This window comes from Pseudophryne corroboree, chromosome 5 (assembly GCF_028390025.1).
Source record: "Pseudophryne corroboree isolate aPseCor3 chromosome 5, aPseCor3.hap2, whole genome shotgun sequence".
NCBI lineage: Eukaryota > Metazoa > Chordata > Amphibia > Anura > Myobatrachidae > Pseudophryne > Pseudophryne corroboree.
Genome location: NC_086448.1, coordinates 842,349,077 through 842,365,485, shown reverse-complemented (window position 1 = coordinate 842,365,485; position 16,409 = coordinate 842,349,077). Strand labels below are relative to the sequence as shown.

At 46.6% G+C, this 16,409-nt stretch overlaps 1 protein-coding gene across 6 annotated transcripts in view; it reads right to left on the bottom strand.

The window, feature by feature from the left end:
• LOC134928666 (uncharacterized) overlaps window positions 1–9,617 on the bottom strand; it is a 147,021-nt gene extending 137,404 nt beyond the window's left edge. For 2 of the 6 annotated variants that reach the window (XM_063924639.1, XM_063924638.1), the window contains exon 1: window positions 9,400–9,616. In XM_063924639.1, coding sequence (XP_063780709.1) covers window positions 9,400–9,507 — 108 coding nt within the window. In that variant the 5' untranslated portion in view covers window positions 9,508–9,616. Of the gene's footprint in view, window positions 1–9,399 lie in introns of all 6 variants that reach the window. The other 4 variants (XM_063924633.1, XM_063924636.1, XM_063924635.1 and 1 more) reach the window with 3 other exon arrangements.
• Window positions 9,618–16,409: the final 6,792 nt, after the last annotated feature.

The following is a 16,409-nucleotide window of genomic DNA, read 5'->3' as shown; positions in this document are numbered from 1 at the left end:
TGACTTCTCTAGTGATCTGCAGAACATTGCTCTGTCCCATCTACCCCCTGACAGGTACATAGTGATATATCCTGCAGATTATTACATTACTGACCTCTCTAGTGATCTGCAGAACATTGCTCTATCCCATCTACCCCCTGACAGATACATAGTGATATATCCTGCAGATTATTACATTACTGACCTCTCTAGTGATCTGCAGAACATTGCTCTATCCCATCTACCCCCTGACAGATACATAGAGATATATCCTGCAGATTATTACATTACTGAGCTCTCTAGTCATGTGCAGAACATTGCTCTGTCCTATCTACCCCGTCAGATACATAGTGATATATCCTGCAGATTATTACATTACTGACCTCTCTAGTCATCTGCAGAACATTGCTCTGTCCTATCTACCCCGTCAGATACATAGTGATATATCCTGCAGATTATTACATTACTGACCTCTCTAGTCATCTGTAGAACATTGCTCTGTCCTATCTACCCCCTGACAGGTACATAGTGATATATCCTGCAGATGATTACACTACTGACCTCTCTAATGATCTGCAGAACATTGCTCTGTCCCATCTACCCCCTGACAGGTACATAGTGATATATCCTGCAGATTATTACATTACTGACCTCTCTAGTCATCTGCAGAACATTGCTCTGTCCTATCTACCCCCTGACAGGTACAAAGTGATATATCATGCAGGTTATTACATTACTGACCTCTCTAGTGATCTGCAGAACATTGCTCTATCCCATCTACCCCCTGACAGATACATAGTGATATATCCTGCAGATTATTACATTACTGACCTCTCTAGTGATCTGCAGAACATTGCTCTGTCCCATCTACCCCCTGACAGGTACATAGTGATATATCCTGCAGATTATTACATTACTGACCTCTCTAGTGATCTGCAGAACATTGCTCTGTCCCCTCTACCCCTGACAGGTACATAGTGATATATCCTGCAGATTATTACATTACTGACTTCTCTAGTGATCTGCAGAACATTGCTCTGTCCCATCTACCCCCTAACAGATACATAGTGATATATCCTGCAGATGATTACACTACTGACCTCTCTAATGATCTGCAGAACATTGCTCTGTCCCATCTACCCCCTGACAGGTACATAGTGATATATCCTGCAGATTATTACATTACTGACCTCTCTAGTGATCTGCAGAACATTGCTCTATCCCATCTACCCCCTGACAGATACATAGTGATATATCCTGCAGATGATTACACTACTGACCTCTCTAATGATCTGCAGAACATTGCTCTGTCCCATCTACCCCCTGACAGGTACATAGTGATATATCCTGCAGATTATTACATTACTGACCTCTCTAGTCATCTGCAGAACATTGCTCTGTCCTATCTACCCCCTGACAGGTACAAAGTGATATATCATGCAGGTTATTACATTACTGACCTCTCTAGTGATCTGCAGAACATTGCTCTATCCCATCTACCCCCTGACAGATACATAGTGATATATCCTGCAGATTATTACATTACTGACCTCTCTAGTGATCTGCAGAACATTGCTCTGTCACATGTACCCCCTGCCAGATACAAAGTGATATATCCTGCAGATTATTACATTACTGACCTCTCTAGTGATCTGCAGAACATTGCTCTGTCCCATCTACCCCCGACAGGTACATAGTGATATATCCTGCAGATGATTACATTACTGACCTCTCTAGTGATCTGCAGAACATTGCTCTGTCCCCTCTACCCCCTAACAGATACATAGTGATATATCCTGCAGATGATTACACTACTGACCTCTCTAATGATCTGCAGAACATTGCTCTGTCCCATCTACCCCCTGACAGGTACATAGTGATATATCCTGCAGATTATTACATTACTGACCTCTCTAGTGATCTGCAGAACATTGCTCTATCCCATCTACCCCCTGACAGATACATAGTGATATATCCTGCAGATTATTACATTACTGACCTCTCTAGTGATCTGCAGAACATTGCTCTATCCCATCTACCCCCTGACAGATACATAGTGATATATCCTGCAGATTATTACATTACTGAACTCTCTAGTCATCTGCAGAACATTGCTCTGTCCTATCTACCCCGTCAGATACATAATGATATATCCTGCAGATGATTACACTACTGACCTCTCTAATGATCTGCAGAACATTGCTCTGTCCCATCTACCCCCTGACAGGTACATAGTGATATATCCTGCAGATTATTACATTACTGACTTCTCTAGTGATCTGCAGAACATTGCTCTGTCCCATCTACCCCCTAACAGATACATAGTGATATATCCTGCAGATTATTACATTACTGACCTCTCTAGTGATCTGCAGAACATTGCTCTATCCCATCTACCCCCTGACAGATACATAGTGATATATCCTGCAGATGATTACACTACTGACCTCTCTAATGATCTGCAGAACATTGCTCTGTCCCATCTACCCCCTGACAGGTACATAGTGATATATCCTGCAGATTATTACATTACTGACCTCTCTAGTGATCTGCAGAACATTGCTCTGTCCCCTCTACCCCCTGACAGGTACATAGTGATATATCCTGCAGATTATTACATTACTGACTTCTCTAGTGATCTGCAGAACATTGCTCTGTCCCATCTACCCCCTAACAGATACATAGTGATATATCCTGCAGATGATTACACTACTGACCTCTCTAATGATCTGCAGAACATTGCTCTGTCCCATCTACCCCCTGACAGGTACATAGTGATATATCCTGCAGATTATTACATTACTGACCTCTCTAGTGATCTGCAGAACATTGCTCTATCCCATCTACCCCCTGACAGATACATAGTGATATATCCTGCAGATTATTACATTACTGACCTCTCTAGTGATCTGCAGAACATTGCTCTATCCCATCTACCCCCTGACAGATACATAGTGATATATCCTGCAGATTATTACATTACTGAACTCTCTAGTCATCTGCAGAACATTGCTCTGTCCTATCTACCCCGTCAGATACATAGTGATATATCCTGCAGATTATTACATTACTGACCTCTCTAGTCATCTGCAGAACATTGCTCTGTCCTATCTACCCCGTCAGATACATAGTGATATATCCTGCAGATTATTACATTACTGACCTCTCTAGTCATCTGCAGAACATTGCTCTGTCCTATCTACCCCCTGACAGGTACATAGTGATATATCCTGCAGATTATTACATTACTGACCTCTCTAGGAATCTGCAGAACATTGCTCTGTCCCATCTACCCCCTGACAGGTACAAAGTGATATATCATGCAGGTTATTACATTACTGACCTCTCTAGTGATCTGCAGAACATTGCTCTATCCCATCTACCCCCTGACAGATACATAGTGATATATCCTGCAGATTATTACATTACTGACCTCTCTAGTGATCTGCAGAACATTGCTCTGTCACATGTACCCCCTGACAGATACATAGTGATATATCCTGCAGATGATTACACTACTGACCTCTCTAGTGATCTGCAGAACATTGCTCTGTCCCATCCACACCCTGACATGTACATAGTGATATATCCTGCAGATTATTACATTACTGACCTCTCTAGTGATCTGCAGAACATTGCTCTGTCCCCTCTACCCCCTGACAGGTACATAGTGATATATCCTGCAGATTATTACATTACTGACTTCTCTAGTGATCTGCAGAACATTGCTCTGTCCCATCTACCCCCTAACAGATACATAGGGATATATCCTGCAGATGATTACACTACTGACCTCTCTAATGATCTGCAGAACATTGCTCTGTCCCATCTACCCCCTGACAGGTACATAGTGATATATCCTGCAGATTATTACATTACTGACCTCTCTAGTGATCTGCAGAACATTGCTCTATCCCATCTACCCCCTGACAGATACATAGTGATATATCCTGCAGATGATTACACTACTGACCTCTCTAATGATCTGCAGAACATTGCTCTGTCCCATCTACCCCCTGACAGGTACATAGTGATATATCCTGCAGATTATTACATTACTGACCTCTCTAGTGATCTGCAGAACATTGCTCTGTCCCCTCTACCCCCTGACAGGTACATAGTGATATATCCTGCAGATTATTACATTACTGACTTCTCTAGTGATCTGCAGAACATTGCTCTGTCCCATCTACCCCCTAACAGATACATAGTGATATATCCTGCAGATGATTACACTACTGACCTCTCTAATGATCTGCAGAACATTGCTCTGTCCCATCTACCCCCTGACAGGTACATAGTGATATATCCTGCAGATTATTACATTACTGACCTCTCTAGTGATCTGCAGAACATTGCTCTGTCCCATCTACCCCCTGACAGATACATAGTGATATATCCTGCAGATGATTACACTACTGACCTCTCTAATGATCTGCAGAACATTGCTCTGTCCCATCTACCCCCTGACAGGTACATAGTGATAACTCCTGCAGATGATTACATTACTGACCTCTCTAGTGATCTGCAGAACATTGCTCTGTCCCCTCTACCCCCTAACAGATACATAGTGATATATCCTGCAGATGATTACACTACTGACCTCTCTAATGATCTGCAGAACATTGCTCTGTCCCATCAACCCCCTGACAGGTACATAGTGATATATCCTGCAGATTATTACATTACTGACCTCTCTAGTGATCTGCAGAACATTGCTCTATCCCATCTACCCCCTGACAGATACATAGTGATATATCCTGCAGATTATTACATTACTGACCTCTCTAGTGATTTGCAGACCATTGCTCTATCCCATCTACCCCCTGACAGATACATAGTGATATATCCTGCAGATTATTACATTACTGAACTCTCTAGTCATCTGCAGAACATTGCTCTGTCCTATCTAACCCGTCAGATACATAGTGATATATCCTGCAGATGATTACACTACTGACCTCTCTAATGATCTGCAGAACATTGCTCTGTCCCATCTACCCCCTGACAGGTACATAGTGATATATCCTGCAGATTATTACATTACTGACTTCTCTAGTGATCTGCAGAACATTGCTCTGTCCCATCTACCCCCCTAACAGATACATAGTGATATATCCTGCAGATTATTACATTACTGACCTCTCTAGTGATCTGCAGAACATTGCTCTATCCCATCTACCCCCTGACAGATACATAGTGATATATCCTGCAGATGATTACACTACTGACCTCTCTAATGATCTGCAGAACATTGCTCTGTCCCATCTACCCCCTGACAGGTACATAGTGATATATCCTGCAGATTATTACATTACTGACCTCTCTAGTGATCTGCAGAACATTGCTCTGTCCCCTCTACCCCCTGACAGGTACATAGTGATATATCCTGCAGATTATTACATTACTGACTTCTCTAGTGATCTGCAGAACATTGCTCTGTCCCATCTACCCCCTAACAGATACATAGTGATATATCCTGCAGATGATTACACTACTGACCTCTCTAATGATCTGCAGAACATTGCTCTGTCCCATCTACCCCCTGACAGGTACATAGTGATATATCCTGCAGATTATTACATTACTGACCTCTCTAGTGATCTGCAGAACATTGCTCTATCCCATCTACCCCCTGACAGATACATAGTGATATATCCTGCAGATTATTACATTACTGAACTCTCTAGTCATCTGCAGAACATTGCTCTGTCCTATCTACCCCGTCAGATACATAGTGATATATCCTGCAGATTATTACATTACTGACCTCTCTAGTCATCTGCAGAACATTGCTCTGTCCTATCTACCCCGTCAGATACATAGTGATATATCCTGCAGATTATTACATTACTGACCTCTCTAGTGATCTGCAGAGCATTGCTCTGTCCCCTCTACCCCCTGACAGGTACATAGTGATATATCCTGCAGATTATTACATTACTGACCTCTCTAGTGATCTGCAGAACATTGCTCTATCCCATCTACCCCCTGACAGGTACATAGTGATATATCCTGCAGATTATTACATTACTGACCTCTCTAGTGATCTGCAGAACATTGCTCTATCTCATCTACCCCCTGACAGATACATAGTGATATATCCTGCAGATTATTACATTACTGAACTCTCTAGTCATCTGCAGAACATTGCTCTGTCCTATCTACCCCGTCAGATACATAGTGATATATCCTGCAGATTATTACATTACTGACCTCTCTAGTCATCTGCAGAACATTGCTCTGTCCTATCTACCCCGTCAGATACATAGTGATATATCCTGCAGATTATTACATTACTGACCTCTCTAGTCATCTGCAGAACATTGCTCTGTCCTATCTACCCCCTGACAGGTACATAGTGATATATCCTGCAGATTATTACATTACTGACCTCTCTAGGAATCTGCAGAACATTGCTCTGTCCCATCTACCCCCTGACAGGTACAAAGTGATATATCCTGCAGATGATTACATTACTGACCTCTCTAGTGATCTGCAGAACATTGCTCTATCCCATCTACCCCCTGACAGATACATAGTGATATATCCTGCAGATGATTACACTACTGACCTCTCTAGTGATCTGCAGAACATTGCTCTGTCCCATCCACACCCTGACATGTACATAGTGATATATCCTGCAGATTATTACATTACTGACCTCTCTAGTGATCTGCAGAACATTGCTCTGTCCCCTCTACCCCCTGACAGGTACATAGTGATATATCCTGCAGATTATTACATTACTGACTTCTCTAGTGATCTGCAGAACATTGCTCTGTCCCATCTACCCCCTAACAGATACATAGTGATATATCCTGCAGATGATTACACTACTGACCTCTCTAATGATCTGCAGAACATTGCTCTGTCCCATCTACCCCCTGACAGGTACATAGTGATATATCCTGCAGATTATTACATTACTGACCTCTCTAGTGATCTGCAGAACATTGCTCTATCCCATCTACCCCCTGACAGATACATAGTGATATATCCTGCAGATGATTACACTACTGACCTCTCTAATGATCTGCAGAACATTGCTCTGTCCTATCTACCCCCTGACAGGTACATAGTGATATATCCTGCAGATTATTACATTACTGACCTCTCTAGTGATCTGCAGAACATTGCTCTGTCCCCTCTACCCCCTGACAGGTACATAGTGATATATCCTGCAGATTATTACATTACTGACTTCTCTAGTGATCTGCAGAACATTGCTCTGTCCCCTCTACCCCCTAACAGATACATAGTGATATATCCTGCAGATGATTACACTACTGACCTCTCTAATGATCTGCAGAACATTGCTCTGTCCCATCTACCCCCTGACAGGTACATAGTGATATATCCTGCAGATTATTACATTACTGACCTCTCTAGTGATCTGCAGAACATTGCTCTATCCCATCTACCCCCTGACAGATACATAGTGATATATCCTGCAGATGATTACACTACTGACCTCTCTAATGATCTGCAGAACATTGCTCTGTCCCATCTACCCCCTGACAGGTACATACTACATAGTGATATATCCTGCAGATTATTACATTACTGACCTCTCTAGTCATCTACAGAACATTGCTCTGTCCTATCTACCCCCTGACAGGTACATAGTGATATATCCTGCAGGTTATTACATTACTGACCTCTCTAGTGATCTGCAGAACATTGCTCTATCCCATCTACCCCTTGACAGATACATAGTGATATATCCTGCAGATTATTACATTACTGACCTCTCTAGTGATCTGCAGAACATTGCTCTGTCACATGTACCCCCTGCCAGATACAAAGTGATATATCCTGCAGATTATTACATTACTGACCTCTCTAGTGATCTGCAGAACATTGCTCTGTCCCATCTACCCCCGACAGGTACATAGTGATATATCCTGCAGATGATTACATTACTGACCTCTCTAGTGATCTGCAGAACATTGCTCTGTCCCCTCTACCCCCTAACAGATACATAGTGATATATCCTGCAGATGATTACACTACTGACCTCTCTAATGATCTGCAGAACATTGCTCTGTCCCATCTACCCCCTGACAGGTACATAGTGATATATCCTGCAGATTATTACATTACTGACCTCTCTAGTGATCTGCAGAACATTGCTCTATCCCATCTACCCCCTGACAGATACATAGTGATATATCCTGCAGATTATTACATTACTGACCTCTCTAGTGATCTGCAGAACATTGCTCTATCCCATCTACCCCCTGACAGATACATAGTGATATATCCTGCAGATTATTACATTACTGACCTCTCTAGTGATCTGCAGAACATTGCTCTGTCCCATCTACCCCCTGACAGGTACATAGGCCCTCATTCCGAGTTGTTCGCTCGGTATTTTTCATCGCATCGCAGTGAAAATCCGCTTAGTACGCATGCGCAATGTTCGAACTGCGACTGCGCCAAGTAACTTTACTATGAAGAAAGTAATTTTACTCACGGCTTTTTCTTCGCTCCGGCGATCGTAATGTGATTGACAGGAAATGGGTGTTACTGGGCGGAAACACGGCGTTTCAGGGGCGTGTGGCTGAAAACGCTACCGTTTCCGGAAAAAACGCAGGAGTGGCCGGGGAAACGGTGGGAGTGCCTGGGCGAACGCTGGGTGTGTTTGTGACGTCAACCAGGAACGACAAGCACTGAAATGATCGCACAGGCAGAGTAAGTCTGGAGCTACTCAGAAACTGCTAAGTAGTTAGTAATCGCAATATTGCGAATACATCGGTCGCAATTTTAAGAAGCTAAGATTCACTCCCAGTAGGCGGCGGCTTAGCGTGTGTAACTCTGCTAAATTCGCAATGCGACCGATCAACTCGGAATGAGGGCCATAGTGATATATTCTGCAGATTATTACATTACTGACCTCTCTAGTGATCTGCAGAACATTGCTCTGTCCCATCCACACCCTGACATATACACAGTGATACATTTTGCTAACAAGTTCAATTTATCTAAGCAGGATTTGCTTTAACACTATATTGCAGGACATTCGCTGTTCTTACGAGGATCCTTACATAACATACAGTAAGCGCCAGATACACTGATTCCAGTGTTATAGAACCCAGACAGTCTCCCTCACATGGTCACACTCTAACTCAGTCATTCTGATGCACGCTTTTTCTCTCTCACAATGACACTCACACAGCACTCTCTCTCTCTCTCTCTCTCTCTCTCTCTCTCTCTCTCTCTCTCTTTCCCCTCTCTCTCTCCCCTCTCTCTCCCCCTCTTCCCCCCTCTCTCTCTCTCTCTCCCTCTCCCCCCTCTCTCTCCCCCCCCCCCCTCTCTCTCTCTCTTTCTATCCCTCTCTCTCTCTCTCTCTCCTGAGAAAATGCATCCTCTCTTCTGTTCCTTCTGCTCCCTTATAACCTAGAACTGGTACCACACCTGGGTCACCTTATCCTTGGAGTCTGATCCGGGCTCATCGCCGTTAGATGCCGACGCCAACAGGACGCACACAGCGGCAGCGCACCCCAAAAGCAGCAGGAACCTCATAACTGGAAGACACCTGAGATCCCTCTGGAGTAATACAAGGAAAGGACTTTCCAAACACCCAGACCCCAGCCAGCCCTCCCCCTCTTCCTGCAGGGCACAGACTCCCCCGTCCCTTCCCCCTTTTTGTGCTTAGTTGTGGAATGAGGCAGCTGTGGGGTGGAGATGTGGAGCAGTGGTGGTCCCAGTATATAATGGGCAGGGGTTTCCCGTTACACCGACAGAGTACACACAGACATGTGACAGAAGCCGGTCCATGGAAGTCCTTCTTACTCTCCGTTATACAATAACATAGTCTTCTCTCAGTGTAGTGCCAGGGAAATCTATGGAATAATCAGCTACAGTCTGTGACGTCTTCTCAACAATGAGCTGGGTCTGCACACACATACTGTAATTATTTTTATCTTTCAGTTATATGGCGTCACAAGGGTTCTGTAGAGCCTCAGTGTAATATAACAATCAGATAAGTAGTAGTACAGACCGATAAATTCCCAGAAATACATCATTACACTGGGCCAGAATTCTCCGCACAGGTAGCGCACACGATGGACACATTGCGTCCTGGTAAATAAATGCAGATCTTCGCCTGCGTTCTGGCATCCGCTCCGTCCCATTTAGCTGCTGGTGAGAGCAGCTGCCATCACAGTCAGCACACCTTACCACCAGCTTTATACATGGCATGAGAGGGGTAGATTATACCTGTCCCGATTCCAAAGGGACAGTCCCGTTTTTCTGGGACTGTCCCGCTGCCCCACCGGCAGGCCCCAGTGTCCCGTGGGGTGGGAGGCTAAATTCAGGGCCATCTTTTCATATGGGCTCAATGGACAGTTGCCCAAGGGCCCTGGGGAACTGGAGATATCCAACTTCAAAGCAGTGATCCCCATCCAAGCCTATTAATTGCTTTTCCCAGCCAGATAACTCCAGTTCTGTCTGATTTTGAGTTTTTCTGAGTGTATACTCCAAAATATGGGACTCTCCCCTTTCGGTGGACACTGGCAGCTTGTCTCTCCTATGCCCAGAACCAGAGATATCAGTCTTCCAGCAGCCGGTCCCTGCTCCAGCTCCACATGCCTGGTATGCAGTGTTATATATTTGTTGGTGGATTGCTCTGGTTCCTGACCTCTGATCCCCAAGTCCCCAGTACCTCCTGAAAGGTGTCCCCAGTACCTACTGAAAGGTGTCCCCAGTACCTCCTGAAAGGTGTCCCCAGTATCTCCTGGAAGGTGTCCCCAGTACCTCCTGAAAGGTGTCCCCAGTACCTCCTGAAAGGTGTCCCCAGTATCTCCTGAAAGGTGACCCCAGTAATTCCTGAAAGGTGTCCCCAGTACCTCCTGACAGGTGTCCCCAGTACCTCCTGAAAGGTGTCCCCAGTACCTCCTGAAATGTGTCCCCAGTATCTCCTGAAATGTGTCCCCAGTATCTCCTGAAAGGTGACCCCAGTATCTCCTGAAAGGTGTCCTCAGTATCTCCTGACAGGTGTCCCCAGTACCTCCTGAAAGATGTCCCCAGTATCTCATGAAAGGTGTCCCCAGTACCTCCTTAAAGGTGTCCCCAGTATCTCCTGAAAGGTGTTCCCAGTACCTCCTGACAGGTGTCCCCAGTACCTCCTGAATGGTGTCCCCAGTACCTCATGAAAGGTGTCCCCAGTATCTCCTGAAAGGTGTTCCCAGTATCTCCTGACAGGTGTCCCCAGTACCTCCTGAAAGGTGTCCCCAGTACCTACTGAAAGGTGTCCCCAGTACCTCCTGAAAGGTGTCCCCAGTATCTCCTGGAAGGTGTACCCAGTACCTCCTGAAAGGTGTCCCCAGTACCTCCTGAAAGGTGTCCCCAGTATCTCCTGAAAGGTGACCCCAGTAATTCCTGAAAGGTGTCCCCAGTACCTCCTGACAGGTGTCCCCAGTACCTCCTGACAGGTGTCCCCAGTACCTCCTGAAAGGTGTCCCCAGTACCTCCTGAAATGTGTCCCCAGTATCTCCTGAAAGGTGACCCCAGTATCTCCTGAAAGGTGTCCTCAGTATCTTCTGACAGGTGTCCCCAGTACCTCCTGAAAGGTGTCCCCAGTACCTCCTTAAAGGTGTCCCCAGTATCTCCTGAAAGGTGTCCCCAGTACCTCCTTAAAGGTGTCCCCAGTACCTCCTGACAGGTGTCCCCAATACCTCCTGAATGGTGTCCCCAGTACCTCATGAAAGGTGTCCCCAGTATCTCCTGAAAGGTGTTCCCAGTATCTCCTGACAGGTGTCCCCAGTACCTCCTGAAAGGTGTCCCCAGTACCTCCTGAAAGGTGTCCCCAGTACCTCCTGAAAGGTGTACCCAGTATCTCCTGAAAGGTGTACCCAGTATCTCCTGAAAGGTGTACCCAGTATCTCCTGAAAGGTGTCCCCAGTATCTCCTGAAAGGTGTCCCCAGTATCTCCTGAAAGGTGTCCTCAGTATCTCCTGAAAGGTGACCCCAGTATTTCCTGAAAGGTGTTCCCAGTACCTCCTGACAGGTGTCCCCAGTACCTCCTGAAAGGTGTCCCCAGTACCTCCTGAAAGGTGTCCCCAGTACCTCCTGACAGGTGGGACTCTTTAGTTTCTTATCTCAGTGAAAGCTAAGAAATCTATTCCCAGGAACTGGAGATATCTGCAGTCAGGGAAGCTGCCCTTCCACTGGAAAATGATGAGTATTAAGCCCACGCCACTATCCACCCCTCCCCTGCATATTAAACACCCTCTACCACCCTGGAAGTCATGTACCGGGCCCCTTCATTCAGCCCAATGTCCCCTTCTACAGTTTAGTGTTCTCCCTCCCGCCCCATCTCCCACCATCTGTGCAGTAAAGGAGAAAATAAGATTTTACTTACCGGTAAATCCATTTCTCGTAGTCCGTAGTGGATGCTGGGGACTCCGTAAGGACCATGGGGAATAGCGGGCTCCGCAGGAGACTGGGCACTCTAAAGAAAGATTCAGTACTATCTGGTGTGCACTGGCTCCTCCCTCTATGCCCCTCCTCCAGATCTCAGTTAAGGAAACTGTGCCCGGAAGAGCAGACATTATAAGGAAAGGATTTTGGAATCTCGGGTAAGACTCATACCAGCCACACCAATCACACCGTATAACTCGTGATAATATACCCAGTCAACAGTATGAACAACAACAACAGGGCATCAACCATGGATGCCAACATAACATAACCCATTAGTAAGCAATAACAATGGCCCTCATTCCGAGTTGATCGCTCGGTAATTTTCTTCGCATCGCAGTGAAATTCCGCTTAGTACGCATGCGCAATATTCGCACTGCGACTGCGCCAAGTAATTTTACAATGAAGATAGTATTTTTACTCACGGCTTTTTCTTCGCTCTGGCGAACGTAGTGTGATTGACAGGAAATGGGTGTTACTGGGCGGAAACACAGCGTTTTCGGGGCGTGTGGATAAAAACGCTACCGTTTCCGGAAAAAACGCAGGAGTGGCCGGAGAAACGGGGGAGTGTCTGGGCGAACACTGGGTGTGTTTATGACGTCAAACCAGGAACGACAAGCACTGAACTGAACGCAGATGCCGAGTAAGTCTGAAGCTACTCTGAAACTGCTAAGTAGTTTGTAATCGCAATATTGCGAATACATCGGTCGCAATTTTAAGAAGCTAAGATACACTCCCAGTAGGCGTAGGCTTAGCGTGAGCAACTCTGCTAAATTCGCCTTGCGAGCGATCAACTCGGAATGAGGGCCTATGTACACGTATTGCAGAAAGTCCGCACTTGGGACAGGCGCCCAGCATCCACTACGGACTACGAGAAATAGATTTACCGGTAAGTAAAATCTTATTTTCTCTGACGTCCTAGTGGATGCTGGGGACTCCGTAAGGACCATGGGGATTATACCAAAGCTCCCAAACGGGCGGGAGAGTGCGGATGACTCTGCAGCACCGAATGGGCAAACTCAAGGTCCTCCTCAGCCAGGGTATCAAACTTGTAGAATTTTGCAAATGTGTTAGAACCCGACCAAGTAGCAGCTCGGCAAAGCTGTAATGCCGAGACCCTTCGGGCAGCCGCCCAAGAAGAGCCCACCTTCCTTGTGGAATGGGCTTTCACTGATTTTGGATTCGGCAATCCGCAGAATGAGCCTGCTGAATCGTGTTACAGATCCAGCGAGCAATAGTTTGCTTTGAAGCAGGAGCACCCAGCTTGTTGGGGGCATATAGGATAAACAGCGAGTCAGTTTTCCTGACTCCAGCCGTTCGGGTCGGGCTACATAAATCTTCAAAGCCCTGACTACATCTAGTAACCTGGAATCCTCCAAGTCACGAGTAGCCGCAGGCACTACAATAGGTTGGTTCAAATGAAAAGATGACCACCTTTGGCAGAAATTGGGGACGAGTCCGCAATTCTGCCCTGTCCATATGAAAAACCAGATAGGGGCTTTTACATGACAAGGCTGCCAATTCTGACACACACCTAGCCGAAGCCAATGCCAACAGTATGACCACCTTCCACGTGAGATACTTTAGCTCCACGGTCTTAAGTGGTTCAAACCAGTGGGATTTTAGGAAACCCAACACCACGTTGAGATCCCAAGGTGCCACTGGTGGCACAAAAGGGGGCTGAATATGTAGCACTCCTTTAACAAACGTCTGAACTTCAGGAAGAGACGCCAGTTCCTTTTGAAAGAAAATGGACAGGGACGAAATCTGGACCTTTATGGATCCCAACTTCAAGCCCATAGTCACTCCAGACTGTAGAAAGTGCAGAAATCTGCCCAGTTGGAATTCCTCTGTAGGGGCCTTCCTGGCCTCACACCAAGCAACATATTTTCGCCATATGCGGTGACAATGCTTTGCTGTCACGTCCTTCCTAGTCTTTATCAGCGTAGGAACAACTTCCTCCGGAATGCCTTTTTCCGCTAGGATCCGGCGTTCAACCGCCAGGCCGTCAAACGCAGTCGCGGTAAGTCTTGGAACAGGCAGGGCCCCTGTTGCAACAGGTCCTGTCTGAGAGGCAGAGGCCATGGGTCCTCTGTGAGCATTTCTTGCAATTCCGGGTACCAAGGTCTTCTTGGCAAATCCGGAACAATGAGTATTGTTCTCACTCCTCTTCTTCTTATGATTCTCAGTACCTTGGGTATGAGAGGAAGAGGAGGGAACACATAGACCGACTGGAACACCCACGGTGTTACCAGGGCGTCCACAGCTATCGACTGAGGGTCTCTTGACCTGGCACAATACCGTTGCAACTTTTTGTTGAGACGGGACGCCATCATGTCTACCTGTGGCAGTTCCCATCGATTTGTAATCTGAATGAAGACTTCGTGATGAAGTCCCCACTCTCCCGGGTGAAGGTCGTGCCTGCTGAGGAAGTCTGCTTCCCAGTTGTCCACCCCCGGAATGAACACTGCTGACAGTGCTTGTACGTGATTCTCCGCCCACCGAAGAATCCTGGTGGCCTCCGCCATCGCGACTCTGCTTCTTGTGCCGCCCTGGCGGTTTACATGAGCCACCGCGGTAATGTTGTCTGACTGAATCAGCACCGGTTGGTTGCGAAGCAGGGGCTCCGCTTGACTCAGGGCGTTGAATATGGCCCTTAGTTCCAGGATATTTATGTGCAGACAAGTTTCCTGACTTGACCACAACCCTTGGAAGTTTCTTCCCTGAGTGACTGCCCCCCACCCTCGGAGGCTCGCATCCGTGGTCACCAGGACCCAGTCCTGTATGCCGAATCTGCGGCCCTCGAGAAGGTGAGCACTCTGTAGCCACCACAGAAGAGACACCCTGGCCCTGGGGGACAGGGTGATCAGCCGATGCATCTGAAGATGCGATCCGGACCATTTGTCCAACAGATCCCATTGAAAGATCCTCGCATTAAAAACCTGCCGAAGGGAATGGCTTCGTACGATGCCACCATCTTTCCCAGGACTCGCGTGCAGTGATGCACCGTCACCTGTTTCGGTTTTAAGAGGTCTCTGACTAGAGTCACAAGCTCTTGAGCCTTCTCCGTCGGGAGAAACACCTTCTTCTGGTCTGTGTCCAGAATCATGCCCAGCAAGGGCAGACGCGTCGTAGGAATCAGCAGCGACTTTGGGATATTCAGAATCCAGCCATGTTGTTGCAACACTTCCTGTGAGTGCGCTACGCTGATCTGCAACTGCTCCCTCGACCTCGCCTTTATGAGGAGATCGTCCAAGTATGGGATAACTGTGACTCCTTGCTTTCTGAGGATCACCATCATTTCTGCCATTACCTTGGTAAATATTCTCGGTGCCGTGGACAGACCAAACGGCAACGTCTGGAATTGGTAATGACAGTCCTGTACCACAAATCTGAGGTACTCCTGATGAGGCGGATAAATGGGGACATGCAAGTAAGCATCCTTGATGTCCAGAGACACCATAAAATCCCCCTCTTCCAGGCTTGCAATGACCGCTCTGAGCGATTCCATTTTGAACTTGAATCTTTTCAGATAAATGTTCAGGGACTTTAAAATTAATATAGGTCTGACGGAACCGTCCGGTTTCGGTACCACAAACATAGTGGAATAGTATCCCTTCCCCTGCTGAGGAATGGGAACCTTTACCACCACCTGCTGGAGAAATAGCTTGTGAATTGCCGCTATCACTACTTCCCTTTCTATGGGGGAAGCTGGCAGGGCCGATTTTAGGTAACGTTGAGGGGGCATCACCTCGAATTCCAGCTTGTATCCCTGAGACACAATCTGTATAGCCCAGGGATCCACCTGTGAGCGAACCCACTGGTGGCTGAAATATCGGAGACGCGCCCCCACCGCTCCTGGCTCCACCCGTGGAGCCCCAGCGTCATGCGGTGGATTTAGTGGAAGCCGGGGAGGACTTCTGCTCCTGGGAACTAGCTGTAAGGTGCAGCTTTTTTCCTCTGCCCCTGCCTCTAGCAAGAAAGGAAGCACCTCTGACCTTCTT